The sequence below is a fragment of the Amblyomma americanum genome, chromosome 4 (genome assembly GCF_052857255.1).
Source record: "Amblyomma americanum isolate KBUSLIRL-KWMA chromosome 4, ASM5285725v1, whole genome shotgun sequence".
NCBI lineage: Eukaryota > Metazoa > Arthropoda > Arachnida > Ixodida > Ixodidae > Amblyomma > Amblyomma americanum.
Genome location: NC_135500.1, coordinates 50,435,760 through 50,452,517, shown reverse-complemented (window position 1 = coordinate 50,452,517; position 16,758 = coordinate 50,435,760). Strand labels below are relative to the sequence as shown.

Below are 16,758 nucleotides of genomic sequence, written 5' to 3'. Positions count from 1 at the left end.
TATAGGGAGCTATCGAAGGCTGAGCTCCTAGAGAAGTGCCTGCATGGGCGAACTCAAAATGCAAATCAGTCGTTCAACCATGTTGTTTGGGAATGCGCGCCAAAGAATGTGTTTGTTAGGCTGCGGACCCTACAGATGGCAACACTGGATGCTGTTCTTTCATTTAATGATGGTAGCATCACACGGGCCAACGTTTTGAAGGCGTGTGGATTGAACCCAGGGAGCAACACCATCAAGTGGCTGAGGGAAGCTGACCATAAGCGCATGTACTTTGCGGACCGAGCAACACGACAGCTTACAAAAGAGGCCCGACAGTCAAAACGACAAGCCGAAAAGCGAAAAAATGACAGCGACAGTGACTCTGAAGCAGGGGACTATTAAACCAATTACTGTGGAGGCGTTTCTGCGAATAAAAAATGGTTTTTCACATCTTTTTTCTCTTTACGCTCTATTATCTCAAAACAGTGTTTTTTCTTACAAAGGTACCATTATTTCCAATGCCTTTCAAGACAGACGGCTGATTTTTTTCGCAATCATCTACATAAGTGTTGCCAACTACTGAACTAGAATTAAGCAATTTCACTGAGCAGTTATTCTGTTATGAATTTTGAAATGCGCAAAGAAAGGCCAGATTTGTGTACTACCGGAAAAAATTTTATTAAAAATCGAATTTTCAACACATTTCAAATATTCTAGTTCAGTAAAAAGAGCACAAAATTTGGCAAACAATGATATATGTATTATTAGGCTACTGTTATTAGTTAGTGAGAAACATGTACCTCAACATGGCCTAAAATGCATGGGAAGTAAAGGGCTTACCCTGTGCCCTTAAGCTGCGTTTCCCAGACCCGGCCCATTCGTATATATGTGCATCGCTGTAGTTCACTGAAGCTTCGCCTCCTTTCCCTTATGCACTGCGAAGAAACTTCAGCGTTTCTCTTCTTCATACCCCATCCCTGCAGAAACGGCCGTCGCGAATGCTAGTGCGCGGTTTTTATATTTTTGTTCTTGGTTGTGGTGGTGGTGGTGCTTTGCCTCGTTGCACCGAGGCACTGCAGAGCCACCACGACGGGCGACTGCCGCAAAAAACATGTCGCGTGCCCTCTCGTTTCGCCCACTTGTATGTTTGCACATGTGCGGCTGGTTAATAAATGTATTATACGACCACAGTTTGTCGAAAATTTAAACGTAGTAGATTTTGGTCATATGAACCGGGAACGTATCAACGAGGTTTTGCTGTATTCATGTCTAACAGTCAGTACAGGGCAAGAAAATGTTGCAGTGTTTACGTTCATGTAGCAGCTTTGAGGCGCTACATCCACATGTGGATGCGAATAAAATGAGCTCAAATGTGAAAAACCTTGTGCAATTTTTTACACTTCTGTTCTGCTTGGTCTACTTATTGTGGTTTATTAAAAAAAAAAAAGATTTTTTCCTCTCAGCAGATTTAGTAGGCACCTGGAAGGGATATGTTTAGGGTTAGCTAGGCTGTCTGTATGCGGTGCATAGAAATACAGCAGGTACTGCGTCTTCTAAGAGGGCGGGAGTGGAACGCGGTATCAAGATCTCAGGTTCATTAATAATGTGCCTTGAAGTCACGAACGACAAACCTAGAGGCAACAGAAAGAGCAAACCATGGTGATCAGTTTGAGCTAGCGTGAAAGACCAGGGTGCTCATGCTGAGAGAATGTCATGCAATGCGTTATGTACCGTCACACAGCACGCCGATAGCATGTGTTACATTTCTGTTTATTCTAGACGCTTTCTACATTCCAATAAGTCTGACCCACAAGCCCAGCTAAAAAATGTTGGCTATGTATCGTGAGTCTAAGTGTTTTTCGCAAACTGCAGAGTTCTCCTCCGCCTTGTCGGCCCTTGGGATCGCTTGAGACCACTTGGCAAACATTTCTTGGCAGGCAGGGGCATGGAACAAAGAGACTTTTTCTGATGTTTTTCTGTATCCCGTGTCACACCCAGGCAAAAAACATCAACGCCCTGTCTTCTTTTTTGCTGTTGGAGGCATCTCGCCCTCCCATGAAAAACGCTGCTACAGACACTCCAATACAGGCGACGAAATGAACTGAACTGACAACTGCTACGGCGTGTGCAAGGCCAACGCGGCTGAGCCAGGCTGGGCTTACCATGCCGCTAGTAGCAGCGCCACATTCCCCCTGGCGGCATCGGTGCGCAGAGGGGTCACGTGCGGCCGAGGTAAAGCGCCGCGGGCTTCACACCTCCCCATTCTATCCACCTTAACGAAATCTGGAAGCGGAAAAAGTATAAAAGTAATTCTACTGCAGGGAATATACTTTCTGCCGCTAAAATTATAAAATGCCATAGAGTGGCAAAATTTCCTATAACTGCATGCTGTATCATATGTGATATGCGAATAAATATACCTCTCTCTCAACGCAGTCTGTAGAATTGTCGCACTGCAGATGCTGTAACAGAACGACAAAGAGCTATTTAATGATCTAAGTGTTTTTTTTTTAACAGTTCCTCTAGCTGTAATAAAGAATCATTTTTATCCATCGATTTTTCACTAGAAACACGAAGCGCTACCTCCCCGTACATTTGAAAAAAATGACTAGAAAAAATTCTTTCAGGGGTTAAGTTGCTGCAGGCATGGTTCCATACAGTGTGCACTGATACTTAAAGGGACCCTGAAAGGGGGTCTCAATAAAGGTTCAATATGTCTGGGATGTTAAAAGACCACGGTTCATAATTATCCCCAAGGAAGAATTATTTTAATGCATCTTGTGGAAGCTGAGTTATATGCAGACAAAATTTGAACTCCCACATCTTCGTGCCTTTCTTTCCCCCTCCTCTCGCACGCCAAAACGGCGGCGCTCCTCCGCCGGGCCCACTCACTGGGCTGGACGCGTGACGTCTGAAAGAATTTGGCGCTGTGAACCAATGATAACCCCTGGCTGCTGATGTCATTTGCACGACGTGACGTCGTATGCCAGGATTTCGCACGAAAGCCCGGCACTGCGCATCGCAGCGAGGTGTGAAAGCGGCAATTTTGAAAAATGTATTGTAAATTTCCCGCTAGCTTTAGAGGTCTCGTACGCGGCATGCACGCTCGGTGGCCTGTACTCTACATAGTGCAAGTATTTTAAAGCCAAGCTTAAACACCCCTTTCTATGGCCCTTTAATAAGCAAGACTTCCTTTCTTGCCATTCACGATTACTTGGGACAAGAAAAATATACCTATCGTAAATGATACGCTGTGCAGTAAGGGGTTAAGACAAGCCTTTCTGCAGTGTTTCATAGGTTGGATAATGGTAACTAATAGTGTTTTATGTACCTGTAAAAAAAAATTGGGGGGAAGTTGGTGCAGCTTAGACCTACCAGAGTCAAAGAAGGCAAGAGACTTGAGAATTGGCGGGTGTACATTTCTGTGGTCACTGTCCTTGTCCCAAACGTTCCATACCACCTGTCGCTGAAAGCTGTAGGAGGCTTTTTATTCACGCTGTAGCGAATCTTGGTGTTTCTTTATATGAGAGAGTCGCATCTTTTGGCACAGAAAGTGGATTAGTTGTGAAAGACTAAGGCCAGATTTGGTTTAATTACTGTTGCCATTAGTCAAAATGAGCTTCTTGGGTGGTAACATATCCAACAAAACCAAGGGCATTGTCAGATATCTCAAGACTTGACAGAGTCGGCAACATGGTGCAGGAGCAGGAGAGTGTGTTATGCTGCTCAAGTCATGTTTGTTACCTGTGTGCTTTTGTTGGTGTTTGCCTCGGGTGGCCATGAGGAGTTTAGTAATTGGGATATAGGGCCATGGAATTCTGTCGCACTATTCACGATGACCCTGCAATGCTCTCCCTGCAGCAAAGACGACCGCCGTGAGCGGCGGCGGGATCGGCCGGACCGGCCGGACCGGGAGCGTCCGGAGCGGGAGAGGTCCGACCGCGACCGGGAGCGCCCGGAGCGGCGAGACCGCTCGGACCGGGGCGAGCGTCCGGAGCGGGGCAGTGACCGGCTGCCTGAGGATGGCGGAGGCGACGTGCCCGTGGAGCGTGAGAAGCGCCGTCGCAGCCGTAGCCGGGAGCGCAAGCGCCGCAGGAGCCGCAGCCGGAGCCGGGAGCACAAACGGCGGCGCGAGCGCAATGGAGCCGAACGCGGCGGCGTCGACATTAAGCAGGAGCCCGGCGAGCTGCCGCAGGACGGCTACGCATCCGATGGCAGGGCAGCCCCGGGCGGCGGCTATGAGTCGGCCGGCGGAAACGCCGAGGACTACGGCGCCGACAGCAGCGGCATGGGCGGGTACAACAGCGAGAGCCAGTCGTCCTTCAAGACGGAACGGGGGGCCGAAGAGTACAACTGAGGCGTTGTACAGCCGCCTTCATTGGGAGCCGGGGGGCAACGGATTCGCGGACAGCACGGACTGGTGGCTCACACTTCAGGTGTGATAGGGGCAGAAAGCCTCCGTTGGATGGGCTTCCGGAAGATGGTAGCGCTTCACGTGCCTGGCCCTACAAGCGCTATTCCTTTTTGTCATCTGCTGCGTCCCCTTGCCAGTCATCGCTCAACATTGTCACCATCATTCCACGCATACTTGTTCCCCCCCCCCTTTTCATAATTTTGCATCGCAGCAGTTCTGTTGAAAACAAAATGGCATGATTCCACTGAGAGCGGAGATCCTTTATGGGATGGATGCTGGTCACACATCCAGACCATTCTTGGACGGTGCTTTGAGATCAGCCCGCATAGCTGCGCAGCTATTGTGCCAGTCGTATGGCACGAGGGTGTTCTTGCAGCCGTGTAGTAGGGGAATCGCCATATCTCATTCTCATAATCATCTAGGACCTGGAGGGTTGGTAAGTAGGGAGCCTCAGTTGTGAGGTAAGTCTTTGTCACAGGAGGTGTTTGAACAGAGAGAGCTCCAGGGACCGATTCTTAAGTGAATGCACTGTGCAGTGCTTTGTTCTGCATCGTTGTCTGACAGTGATATCAAAAAAGCCTGAATAAATTGTTGATGGTGCAAAGCTCCGCAGGTGTTTTCTTTGACCGTAGCGTGCTGCTTCTGTTCTTTCCACACCACTGTGAAGTACTGATACTATGGTGGGACTAAGAAAAAAGAATTGGGGAAAAAAAAAGTGTGCCGGCCTGTCGCTGTGAAGTACTGTCAGCTGGAAACATTAATAGGCCATGAAGGTGACATTAAATCCTTATAGTAGGGCGCTTAAGCAATGTGTTGAGGAAATCACTGACTGGACAAGTGCGGTGTACCATGCCTAGCATGTACTGACAGAGTAAACCATTTCTGCTATATTAGCTTTCAAGCAATTAAATTTTTTTTAGTCAGCTTCCGTGGTCAGTTTACTTTTCCTGTTAGTACATTTCGAACTCTAGCTGCTTGACCACTCACACAGCCTGCTTCAGATTCTGCTGCAAGATCTCCCTTGAAACAAGCCTGTGTTCTTGAACTGCCTCTTAAATGTCAACATTCGTGAGAAAGGGATGGCATACATACGAGCCAGCCTGTATTTTCACTGAAGTACGATTTCATTGGTTGCATAGAAACTCCCACTAGCCAACTCCCAAGTGCCTGTTTCAGTTGTATTTATAGCGCAAGTTATAAACAAAGGGAAGTATTGCTCTTGTTGCTGTCGTGCAACCATCACCGCTCTGAGGCACTTGAGCCTTTAACCGTTCGGCACATACCAAGATGGACCGCCACACTTGGTCGACAGTACAGAATATGGACCATGGTCGTCTTTGGCCAAACCTTTTGAATAGTTGAACCTTGTAACAGAGTCGAAGAGGCCTTGCATTTCTTCGTTTTAGTGGTATGTGACCTGGGATGCAGCTGTGTAGCATGGCAATGGGCTTGCCTGCCACTTTGTACAGAGAACAACATGGGCGGCATTTAATGTGCCACAGATGCATACTGTGCTCACGCGGAGTACCCACCGCGTTGCAGTATAATTCGGTACCCCGTATCCTTTGACCTGGTAACTTAACCCTTGCCCTGCAGCATTCACAAAAACAGGCAAGAACAGCAGATGGCCTGAAACTACATGCTCCTGTCGCCATCGGCCATCAAAAAGGTGAATGTCACACGCGTGAAACATTTGGCGCACCGAATGTCCGTACTGACATGGCCACCCTAGCAATAAGCGTTGTGTGTAGTCGACCGCCCAACCAACCAGTAGACTGCATGGATGGCCTCAGTCCTCTCAACTGGAGTAAGTGGCATCACCTGTGCAGCGCGGCCTATGGGTCTTCGTGATATTGCATGTGCGGTAAGCTGTTCTCATAATGTCACCAACTGTGTAGCGAGTGGAATGCCACCCCTCTGGGCTTGCAGAACCACCCTTCTGGCTACTCCTGCACCCACACACCCATGTTCCATGGAAGGGAAGATTTACCAAAAATAGTGTTCAAAATGCACGAGCCATCCATGGAGAGTTAAACTGGTCGCTGCAAACACCCACTGCACCTTCATGGGATCACGCACAGCGCTGTCTACTCTGCATTGCAAGTAGGCAATTGGTGCGTTCGTACAAACACGACTGTTATGGACTGCATGATCCATAGCGGCCCGAAATCTGGTCTTCTCGTTGCAAAGTGACCACGCCAGTGCCAATTTGAGCTCTGCCCGCTTGCACCTGTAGTTGGTGGAAAACCACGTCGCACCTCTCAGCCACATTGCACTCTTCTCTTGCCCAGCCACTCCCGCCTCCCCAATTATCCGAGCCCCCAACTCCCTACCTCGGCCCTGTGGTTGGCGGACTCCACGAGGACCCACAGCGAGCTATAGTCACATTTGCCATCGATTGCCTAGGAGTCTAAAGACAGCCAATAAAAGCGGTTTCCTCCTCGCTACCTATGTCTCGTACCACTTCACTAGCAATCCTGAAAAAGCCTATGGGTCTCTGCAGGCTTGACCTTCAAGATGACATGACTGATACGGTGTGGCTAGGGGAAGGTCGCATGGTATGAAGGTTTAAAAGAAATTGAGGAAAATGTCTAGGCGATAGTAGACCAAATTTGGAGAGAAAGTTCAGGCAATGTTTAGGCAATAGTCGAGCCAATTCGAAACCAAGTGCCTTTGCATGTCACTCTGTTCAACAGCGTGAAAATTTTCTTTTTGGTAATAAAGACTTCAGTATGCACATCTCCCCATTTAGCTTCACTATCACCTCTCGTGAAGACCCTGCGTACATTTTGGAAGAAAAGCCATTCATCAGTTCTGTGCAGACATGCGTTATGTATGAATAAACTCATTCCTTGCATACCACATCAGCCTCCATGCAGTGCAGGACTAAGGCCACTCCCAATTAATGCTATTCTAGCTGTGGCACCTTATCCTCAGAAACTTCCTAATGCCATTTCACTATGCATATGCTGGTTTCAATTGCAATATTGACAGAAATTTTGCATCCCAGTGCCAAATTATTCCATGTGAATGCTGCAGACAAAGGTGGCAAACTGCACCATAAGTAGAAAGAAGCGACTTGGCCCCATAGGGAACAAAGTCCCACAGCACCTAAGCATAACCTGCCACAACATAGGTGGCACGAGTCAAAATGCCCCAAGCATTCAGTCCATGGTTAGACAAAACCTGCCATAACATGCAAGTGTCCCAAGTGCTTGAATGCTTTGCAGAGGTCAAAATGACCAGTTGGACAAAACATGTTGCATGTACGACATTTAAGGAAAGCATTTTAAGCACTACACGGATCGGTTACCACCGGAATATGTTAGTGCTCTCACAGCCATGGAAAATGCAAGTTGCACTGTCAAACTAAAACAATTTTCAGCACCATCACAGCTAATGAAGTAAGCATAACTGCCTGCTGGACAGCTGCAGTCCTCTACTCGCACTGCAGTAATTGACAAGAGAATAAAGTATGTCTTTTCTACTCCTTTATTACTTGCTCTAGCTTCAAAAACTGCTCAGAAACAGCAATCCTCGCCACCCCAAGACTCCCCTGCGATTGGTGCTCTCTGCTGTCATCCCCATTTAAATTAGCGGTGGACACGTGGAATGTGTGCTGAATTCAGTTACATGCCAATTGGTGAGGAGAACAAGCATCTTGAGTACGGCAGTCCACTTCCCCAAAGACATGCCACAGGTCAGACACAGGCGGAGGCTACATAGTTCAACAAAAATTAGAAGAAAAATGTAAACAGGGGATCGAACAAACTGCAATAACAACAAGAAGTCTGTGGGGGCAAAGCCTCGGCAAAGCATGTTTCCACTGTCTGCTCTCAAGAGTCCTTTTTTTTTTCCTTCCCACGCGTGGTGTGGTCCCTAGAAGATGAAGGCCTTGATCTCATCGTAGAGGACCAGGACCAGCGCGCCTCCGGTGCCACGGAGAACGTTGGAGAAAGCTCCCTTGAAGAAAGCGGCGCCACCTTCAGTCTTGTAGATCTTGCCCCAGCAGTGGAGAGTGTTCTTGTACATGAGGTCACTCTTGGCCCGGCCACTCTGCATCATCATCCGCCTCCGGACAGTATCGAAGGGGTAGGACATGATGCCAGCCACTGTGGTGACAGTCTGCGCAATGAGCCAAGAGATGACGATGGGAGTGTTCTTGGGGTCGGGCAACATGCCCTTGGCTGTGTCGAAGAAGCCAAAATAGGCTGCCCGGTAGATGATGATGCCCTGCACAGACACGTTGAAGCCACGGTACAGTCCCATAAGGCCATCGGACTTGAAGATCTTAGTGAGGCAGTTGCCAAGACCAGTGAACTCCCGCTGACCAGCGCCCTTGCCAATGTCGGCGGCGAGCCGGGTTCGGGCGAAGTCCAGCGGGTAGACAAAGCACAGAGAGGTTGCACCAGCTGCGCCTCCGGAGGCCAGGTTTCCGGCGAAGTAGCGCCAGAACTGGGTCTTTTTGTCGACGCCCCCAAGGAATATCTGCTTGTACTTGTCCTTGAACGCGAAGTTGAGTGCTTGGGTGGGGAAGTATCTGATGACGTTGGCCATGTTGCCACGCCAGAAGCTCAGGAAGCCCTGTTCCTTGGGGATACGGACGAAGCAGTCGACCATGCCTGCAAAGGAAGTCGCACAAACAGTCAGCACCCAGCTCGAGCGGTTGCATGCTTGACATGCTGCTCTTCCAGAGCTACACACAATAAAAGGAGTGGGCTGGTCACCAGCAGCTGTAAATGCTCTGTACCCGAGTTGCCGGAGCAGTGCAAAGGAGGGGGAAAAACAAGTTGAAAATACTAGGGAACACCAGCTACCTTGGACATCCTTTCTCGGGCTGCTCTCTCAGTTCAGATGCAAGAACTGAAATTACTCCGCGTCAATGCTCCACACAAAGGTGGCAAAAACTCGAATCGTAGCACCCAGGCGATATGCCAATCAAATTTTCACAACCACAATTAGGCCGGACGTGCACCCGACCACAATAATCGAGATGTTTCACATTTGTGGCCTTTTCAATGCAGTTCATAGGAAAATGCATGTGCTGCGGACAATGCAACATGCTTCACAGCTCAAACAGTGCATGTTAGTACAGACAGCCTTGCCCAAATTGCAGCCTTATGGAACATGCGGCAATTTGGGTAATATGGAGCTATATTTCTTTCCGGACCGTAGGCAAAATTAATGCGGCCACAATTACCAACAGTTCTTACTAGCAGATAGGCACACTCGAACCCAATGCCAGCCGTAAAAATTCAACGACCACTGCTCAGAAGCATTCGCAGACGCCGGAGCGATCAAGCGGAGCTAAAAAATGATGGCATGGCAAACAGCAAACTTTCCAAGGCCTGGTCAAGAGCATCAAAACGTCCTCGCAGACGAGATCGCAGAGAACCGATGACGAAGCGCCTGACAGTTCAAATGAATGACAGGCGCGGAATCATGCAATTCGTTATCGGCGACCAGCAGCCCAAAATTCAGCTTCCCGGCCGGCAACAAGTACGCTCTGTCCGAGTTCTATTTTGCTTTCGCCTTAACAAATGCGGGTAGACTTTGGCCACGACCCATTGTATGGCACGGCCATCGCACCCAAGGTCAAAGGTGCAGCAAACGACCCTTTCGAGGCTACCTCCTAATGCAGCAAATGCACTGGGCAACGCTAGCTTTTATAGAACGGTGTGCGTCGTACACCGATTAAGCCTACGCGGTCACGAGGAAATCGGCTGCTTCGGCAAGACATTTCGAGGAGGGGGAAGCGGAGAGGGCAGTTGCACATGCACAGAACACCGCACTGGCCTTCGACTAACGAAATAGCAGTAGTCGAATAATCGTCGAAATTTTCCATCTCGCACGAAACATGGCTTCACGGCCAAGGCTCGTAAGCGAAGTTACATCTGCACAAGGGCCACCCTAGGGAAATTCCGCCGGTCACCAGCAAAGGTCATTCATTCGTACGGCGGCCGGCGTTGGCACTCACTTTCTACGTCGACAGCCGCCGTAACACTTACCCGAAAGCCATTCCGCTCATATTTCTGTATATTTGACCGTCGCGGGAACTCGAGTAGGCGACGTGAACAGTCTGCAAAAATGTCAAAAGGCCTCGAGGGGCCGAAGTGGCTGCGCACGCGATTCAAGATGGCGGCCTCGCCGGGTCCCCCTTTTTGTAGGTCAGTGCTAGGCCGGAAGGGCCACGATTCCGGCTCACCTTTGTAACGCTGGGCTTCGGTGATCTGTTGGGAGGCATGTTGCACTTGTAGCAGAAGCTTGACGCGCTCGATGGGCGCGACGGCCGTCTTAGAGATGGCCGCGGCGACGCCACCGGCGATGAAATCCTTAGCGAATGAAACCGGATCGAAAGCCATGCTTGTGTCCTTCCTGCCTGCTTTCTTCGATGGCACCGGAGCAGAGGATCAGGCGGTGGGGGGCTCTCCACTTTTATCGGACGTGCCCTTTTGGTCCGAGACTGCAATTTTTAAAAAACGTGCAAAAAAAATATTACTTCACGAACACACGCTGAAAAAAATTGGAAAAATTGTAAAATAATTTTAGTTAGTTTTCTTTTAAAAAAAATTTAACTTACTTTCAACCAATCGGTCCCCAAAGAACATTGATGCTGCGCTTCTGGTGTGCGTCAGCTCCTCGATCGCCTGGTGACGTCAGCGATACGGGCTGTCTGTCCGCGATCCAGCGATGTGCAAGCGTGTGTCTGCAACGTCCGAGCTTATTCTTTTGCGTCGCCTATTCGGAGTCCTGCAAAGAAAAGGCACGAATTATGATCTGTGGCATGTCAGCGTTCGCGCGAATCGGCGTGCCGCCCGGCGTCGCACCTCAGCCGCGTAGTGCGGGCGGATATTTCTTCGTGCACGGCGCGAGATTCGAAAAGTGCCGAGACGTGCGTCGTTTCGGCAGTTTCTGCTTCGGAGTGAGGTTACTGCGCGCGAGAGCACGCATTCCTTATGCCTGCTGCTTCCTGACCACGATACGTCTGCTCAGTAAGCACGAAATCACTGCCGGTTGTGTTTGTTGTGAGCCGTTATAATGAACTCTTACACATGCAAAGATCCGAGAGTGGGGCGAGATATCTGCCCGTGATTTTTGGCTCTTGTAAAATCTACATCCAAAAGCAAAGGGCTTTTCGTTCGGGTTGTGCAGCGTGAATAAGAGATTTTTTTTTTCCTTCCTTCAGGTGTGTTCACACGCCTGCAGAACATACGCATCACGCCGAGCTTATCAATAATCACTGGCCAGTCAAACAGCAGCTTACTCCGTGAAATTGATTTCTGTGCGTTTCGTGCTGCCGCTGCATAGAGCATGATAGGTATGTTTTCAACTGACAGCAAAAGTAAAGAGCCGAACCCGTATCGCTAGAAAGCCTAGTTAACGTTCGTAACGGTGGTGATGATATGTTCATCCTGTTTGCGTGGACAGTAAGTCAAACAGGCGAGGCAGACACGCCTATGAGTGCAACAAATGCGCGTTTTCAATGATATCAAATGTGGTTCACTAGTAATGAAACTCTTGATCGGCTCAGTGGTTAGGGCGCTCGTCTCCTGATGTGTAGAGCCCGGGTTCGAACGGCTGCGTTTCGATGGAGGCGTAACGCAAAGGCGCCCGTGGGCTGCGCGATGTCAGTGCACGTCAAAGTTCCCCAGGTGCTCCAAATTATTCAGGAGCCCTCCGGTAAGGCACCTCTACCCTCTCTTTCTTCTTTCACTCCCACATTCCTCCCTGCCCTTATGGCGCGGTTCGGGTGTCCGGAGGGCTTCGGGACTTTTTGTAGCGGGAGCTACACTAGGCTACCAGTCGAGCATTTCGCGGTACACGCGAGAGGACAGTTGTGCGCATGCGCCGTTACCATGGTACATGGGGGAGGCCAGTTGTGCGCATGCGCCGTTACCATGGTACATGGGGGAGGATGAGTGGGTGCGCCGCTCGCTTCGTCACCTCTTTCTTCCGGTGTCTCTCCTTTATCCCTTCCCTTGTGGCGCGGTTCAGGTGTCCGCCGATATGTGAGACAGATACTGCGCCATTTCCTTTGCCCAAAAACAAATTTAACCGCCGCGGTGTCGGTCTCCACGGCAGGCGTCGCATGGATCACACCTACCGCTCCGCTGAACGCATAAAAGTGCAGCGGCGTGATAAAGGAGAGACTGAGAGAAGAAAAAGGTGCCGTAGTGGAGGGCTCCGGAATAATTTCGACCACCTGGGGATTTTTAACGTGCACGGACAGCGTACGGGCGCCTTAGCGTTTCGCCTCCATCGAAACGCAGCCGCCGCGGTCAGGTTCGAACCTGGGCACTCCGGATCCTGGACTGCAAGGATTGATTGACCTTGTGCATCTGAGAGAAAGCAACCAGTCTAAATACTGTGTAGGCAGCATTGAGACAACTGCGTGTTACTTTACCGATCATCGGGCAGTGTTTATCTCTGTAGAAACAATTGAATAAATGTGTCTCACTGAATAAGTACTTCTTCAATGCTTAACATTTTAGTCACAACAGATGTCAGTGCACGTTAAAGAACACCAGGTGGTCGAAATTCCCGGAGCCCTTCACTACGGCGTCTCTCATAGCGTGAGTCGCTTTGGGACGTTAAACCCCCATAAACCATAAACCAGTCACAACAACAAACTCGACAACATGCGTGACCAGCGCGGAACTGTAGCTCTCGCTACGTATATCCTGGCATAGCTGAGCTAACCCACTGCCAATTTTTATTTTGAGGGAGGGGGGCAAGACTTCGTCTTTATTTTGTTATTTATTTAATGCTCATTTACATGATAAATTTTATATTACTTTTTTTCAATGTTCAACGATTGATGCAAACTGTCACGTTGTGGCGACGACACTCCAGCACTCAGGAAGACAACGAAAAGGCTTCCAAAGGAAACTGTTTAAGGGGCTGACTCCCGCCCACTAAGAACTGAATGACTCGGTGGCGGCAGTAGTCACAAGCGCGCTGGGCGGTCATCGAACTGAATGCATGCAGTTATTGGCCGCGGTCAATTTAAAGCCGGCAAGGAATCTTCGAGATAAAGAGCCAAAATCAACTGCAACAATCTGGGAAAATGTGGAAGCATTTGCACGTGCCCACGATCAATGCAGATAAGTCTGGTTGCATCTAACATTACAAAACAAAATGATAAAGCCATGTGCCGGCGGTTTTGAATGCGAACGATCAAACAGTGCAAAGATTCGCGGCAATATGAAATGAACTGAAATGAACAGCTTTATAGATATGCGCGCGAGGAGGGATCAATTGGTTAAAAAAATTTGTGCATAGTTTGTTTAAATTCTGGTAATCATGATCATGTACACGGTTCAGACATTCGATCGACTTCTGTTGGGACATGACTGGTTTAGGTCACTCGTATACGAAACGCTTTACAACTGCTTACGAAGCCAAGTAGCCAAGCTCGACTGAGCTTTGCATTAAAAGAGTCCTAAAATTGAAGCGTTTCAACTGTCGGAAATCTGATCCAAATGCTAGCAATTGGAGACTCGGGGGAGGGGGGCGGCCGACCCCTTGCCCACCCCCCTGTTCCGGGGTCGCTGTGCGCTATTCCTTTCACCAGAAACCAATTTTACTGTTGGCAATCCTGCGAGCTATCAAGCAACCCTTGCCAAACGTGGTATCGGATGTGAGCGAGGGCGCTTCGGTACATCGGGTACCGGTATAAGCATCTATCTACCCGATCGTTGCATTTCGCCTCCATGGAATGCGGCCGGGATCGAAGTGGCGACCCTGGGGTCGGGAGCCGTAAAGCCACGGCGGCGGGTTCGTTGGGGGAATAACCGTTACTGTAGAAATGTTGCGAGCGGAATCTGCGTCCGGCGGGGCTTGGGCACTGGTTGGCGCGTATTCGCGCCTCCCTCCGAGGCCTCGGCTTGGAGGCGACGCGCCGCAGCGCCCGCATAGCGGCCTTGCATTTTTAAACGCCTGCCGGAAGCACTTTGCCGAATGGCCCTGCCTGAGATATGTGAGACAGTTACTGCGCCATTTTCTTTCCAGAAGGCCAATTTTGAAACCCGGCCGCGGCGGCTGCGTTTTTATGGAGGAAAAATAAGACGCCCGTGTGCTGTGCGATGTCAGTGCACGTCAGGTGGTCGAAATTATTCCGGAGCCCTCCATTACGGCACCTCTCTCTTCCTTTCTTCTTTCACTCCCTCCTTTATACCTTCCCTTACGGCGCGGTTCAGGTGACCGCCGATATATGAGACAGATACTGCGCCATTTCGTTTCCCCGAAAACGAATTATTATTATTAATAAAATGAAAATTGCTTTTGGGGGAAAGGAAATGGCACAGTATCTGTCTCACATATCACATATATGGTTCGAATCTCACCGTGCACAAAGATTTTTGAAGCGAAAAGCTTCACTACGCTAGTCAGCACCGCGCTTCGAGCGAGCCGGCGTATGTCGGAGCACGAGTGACGTCACGCACGGCGCAGGCGGCGGCTGGTGAGTTATGCGCATGCGCGAAAACGAGTGACGTCACGCGCGTATCAGGTGGTCGCTCCTCGCCGCAGCCGTCGCCGCCGCCTGACCTTTCGGTGCAGCTGCGCGCTACTGCACATGTGCATGCGCAAGGATGCTATATAATGCGCTTGCCAGAGAATAGGCGTGCGCACTCGACACGGAAGGGAAGGAGAGTGCGGCTGCTGCTAGACTACGCAGAAAAGGTGAGAAACTAGATTCGTCCGAACCAGAAGTACTCGCTTGGGGGTTGGCTGCACAACAGCGAAACGATAGAGACAGCCGCTTGCTACTACTCGGGTCACCGGGCTGTCTTTATGGCTGTAGAGAAACTGCAAGAAAATGCGTCCAACAATAATAAATGAAGTTTAATACTGTAGCTTCTGTGTCTAACTCGTAAACATATGCCACTGAGTAACTAATGAGACTGTGGAGCGCTACAATGAAGACAAGGGGACAACACCACGAGACACGAGCGCAAACTTTCAACTAAGCTACGCTACGAAGCATAACCATGGCGTCAAACCAAGCATAACTGAAGCTTTTCGCTTGTATATCCAGGCTTAACCAGAGCTAAGCCACTGCCTAATTTTTTTTTCTTATCGAGTTGCTGGATGTAACGGACGCCGGACAGATCCATGGCCGCGATTATGTGCCATTAAAAGCTTTCGCCTTAAAATACAGAATGCTTACTGTTAGCAAATTAAGCACATTCGCTCTTCAAAATGTGTGGAATTCTTGCATTTCCCATCATTCGAACCGAGGTTTCAATCTGCGCTAATTGATAACCTCAAGACCTTTTGAATGCTGAAAGTACCTTTTGAAGGCTAACTGCATCAAGTAACAATGTTATGCAGTGGGATTATGCCTCTGTTACCAAGAGTAAGTATTCCGTATATTTGGTGATCGAAATCTACACCAGTACTTGGGCAGCATACCCTGTCCCTAAAAGGGGGGGGGGGGGGGGGGGGAGCTGTTTACTCTCTTTACGCTCCTTTACAGAGTAATCCATGCTCGTAGGAGCATGGGATCGAGTATGCTCCAAATAACGGAGGTAGCGAAAGAGCGATCAGGAGGAAAATATGCATGAGCAAAATTAAGATGTACGCACTTAGAAACAAAGAGGGGAATGTCAATATCAACATCGATAAGACATTACATTCAGCTGAGGTATTTAAGCAGACCTATGTCGTAGCCGAAATAATAGGACGGTAATGACAAAGGCAGCGGTGGGGAGGAATTGGGCGTGCCGCCAGTAACGAAAGAGGAAGCGAATAAAGCCTTGTGAAGAAAGCAATGTAAAAGGGGGAAAGCCTCGGGTGAGTTGATGACGCAGTCGCACGGAATCGAGTCCGGGCTGGACGGAACGCACCTCGTAACACGTGGGAACAGCGTCGTCCGACAACCATCCTCTATCGCAGACGCGGATGAGGCTGTAGAAGAATGTCGTGGGGCCCACGGGACGGGGACACGCTGAGCACGAGGCCGCATATCAAGACCCGTTCGGCGCGTGCCACCGACAACTCCACTAGGACCCGCCGCGGTGGCTCAGTGGTTAGGGCGCTCGACTACTGATCCGGAGTTCCCGGGTTCGAACCCGACCGCGGCTGCTGCATTTTTATGGAGGCGAAACGCTGAGGCGCCCGTGTGCTGTGCGATTTCAGAGCACGTTAAAGATCACCAGGTGGTCGAAATTATTCCGGAGCGGTCCACTACGGCACCTCTTTCTTCCTTTCTTCTTTCACTCCCTCCTTTATCCCTTCCCTTCGTTTACGGCGCGGTTCAGGTGTCCAACGATATGTGAGACAGATACTGCGCCATTTACTTTTCCAAAAAAACAATTCTCCAATTTTTCCTCAGGTGAGTAGGAAGCAAAAGCAGATCTATT

General features: G+C 49.6%; 2 protein-coding genes across 2 annotated transcripts in view; one reads left to right on the top strand and one right to left on the bottom strand.

Moving 5' to 3' along the window:
- The window catches only part of LOC144127939 (U1 small nuclear ribonucleoprotein 70 kDa-like), a 63,454-nt gene extending 55,333 nt beyond the window's left edge, over positions 1–8,121 (top strand). The window contains exon 10 of the mRNA XM_077660955.1: positions 3,841–8,121. Coding sequence (XP_077517081.1) covers positions 3,841–4,336 — 496 coding nt within the window. The 3' untranslated portion in view covers positions 4,337–8,121. The remainder of the gene's footprint in view (positions 1–3,840) is intronic.
- LOC144127941 (ADP,ATP carrier protein-like) lies at positions 7,868–10,827 on the bottom strand. The gene is made up of 2 exons (XM_077660957.1): positions 10,599–10,827; positions 7,868–9,015 (listed from the first exon to the last, which is right to left on the bottom strand). The coding sequence occupies exons 1-2, from the start codon at positions 10,753–10,755 to the stop codon at positions 8,273–8,275; spliced, it is 900 nt and encodes a 299-aa protein (XP_077517083.1). The 5' UTR covers positions 10,756–10,827; the 3' UTR covers positions 7,868–8,272.
- Between the last annotated feature and the right edge of the window lie 5,931 nt (positions 10,828–16,758).

Coding starts and splice junctions, on each gene's coding strand:
- LOC144127941 (XM_077660957.1), bottom strand. CDS start 10,755: ATGGCTTTCGATCCGGTTTCATTCGCTAAGGATTTCATCGCCGGTGGC. Junction 9,016..10,598: donor CGAAGCCCAGCGTTACAAAG/GTGAGCCGGAAT, acceptor CTTCCTTTGCAG/GCATGGTCGACTGCTTCGTC.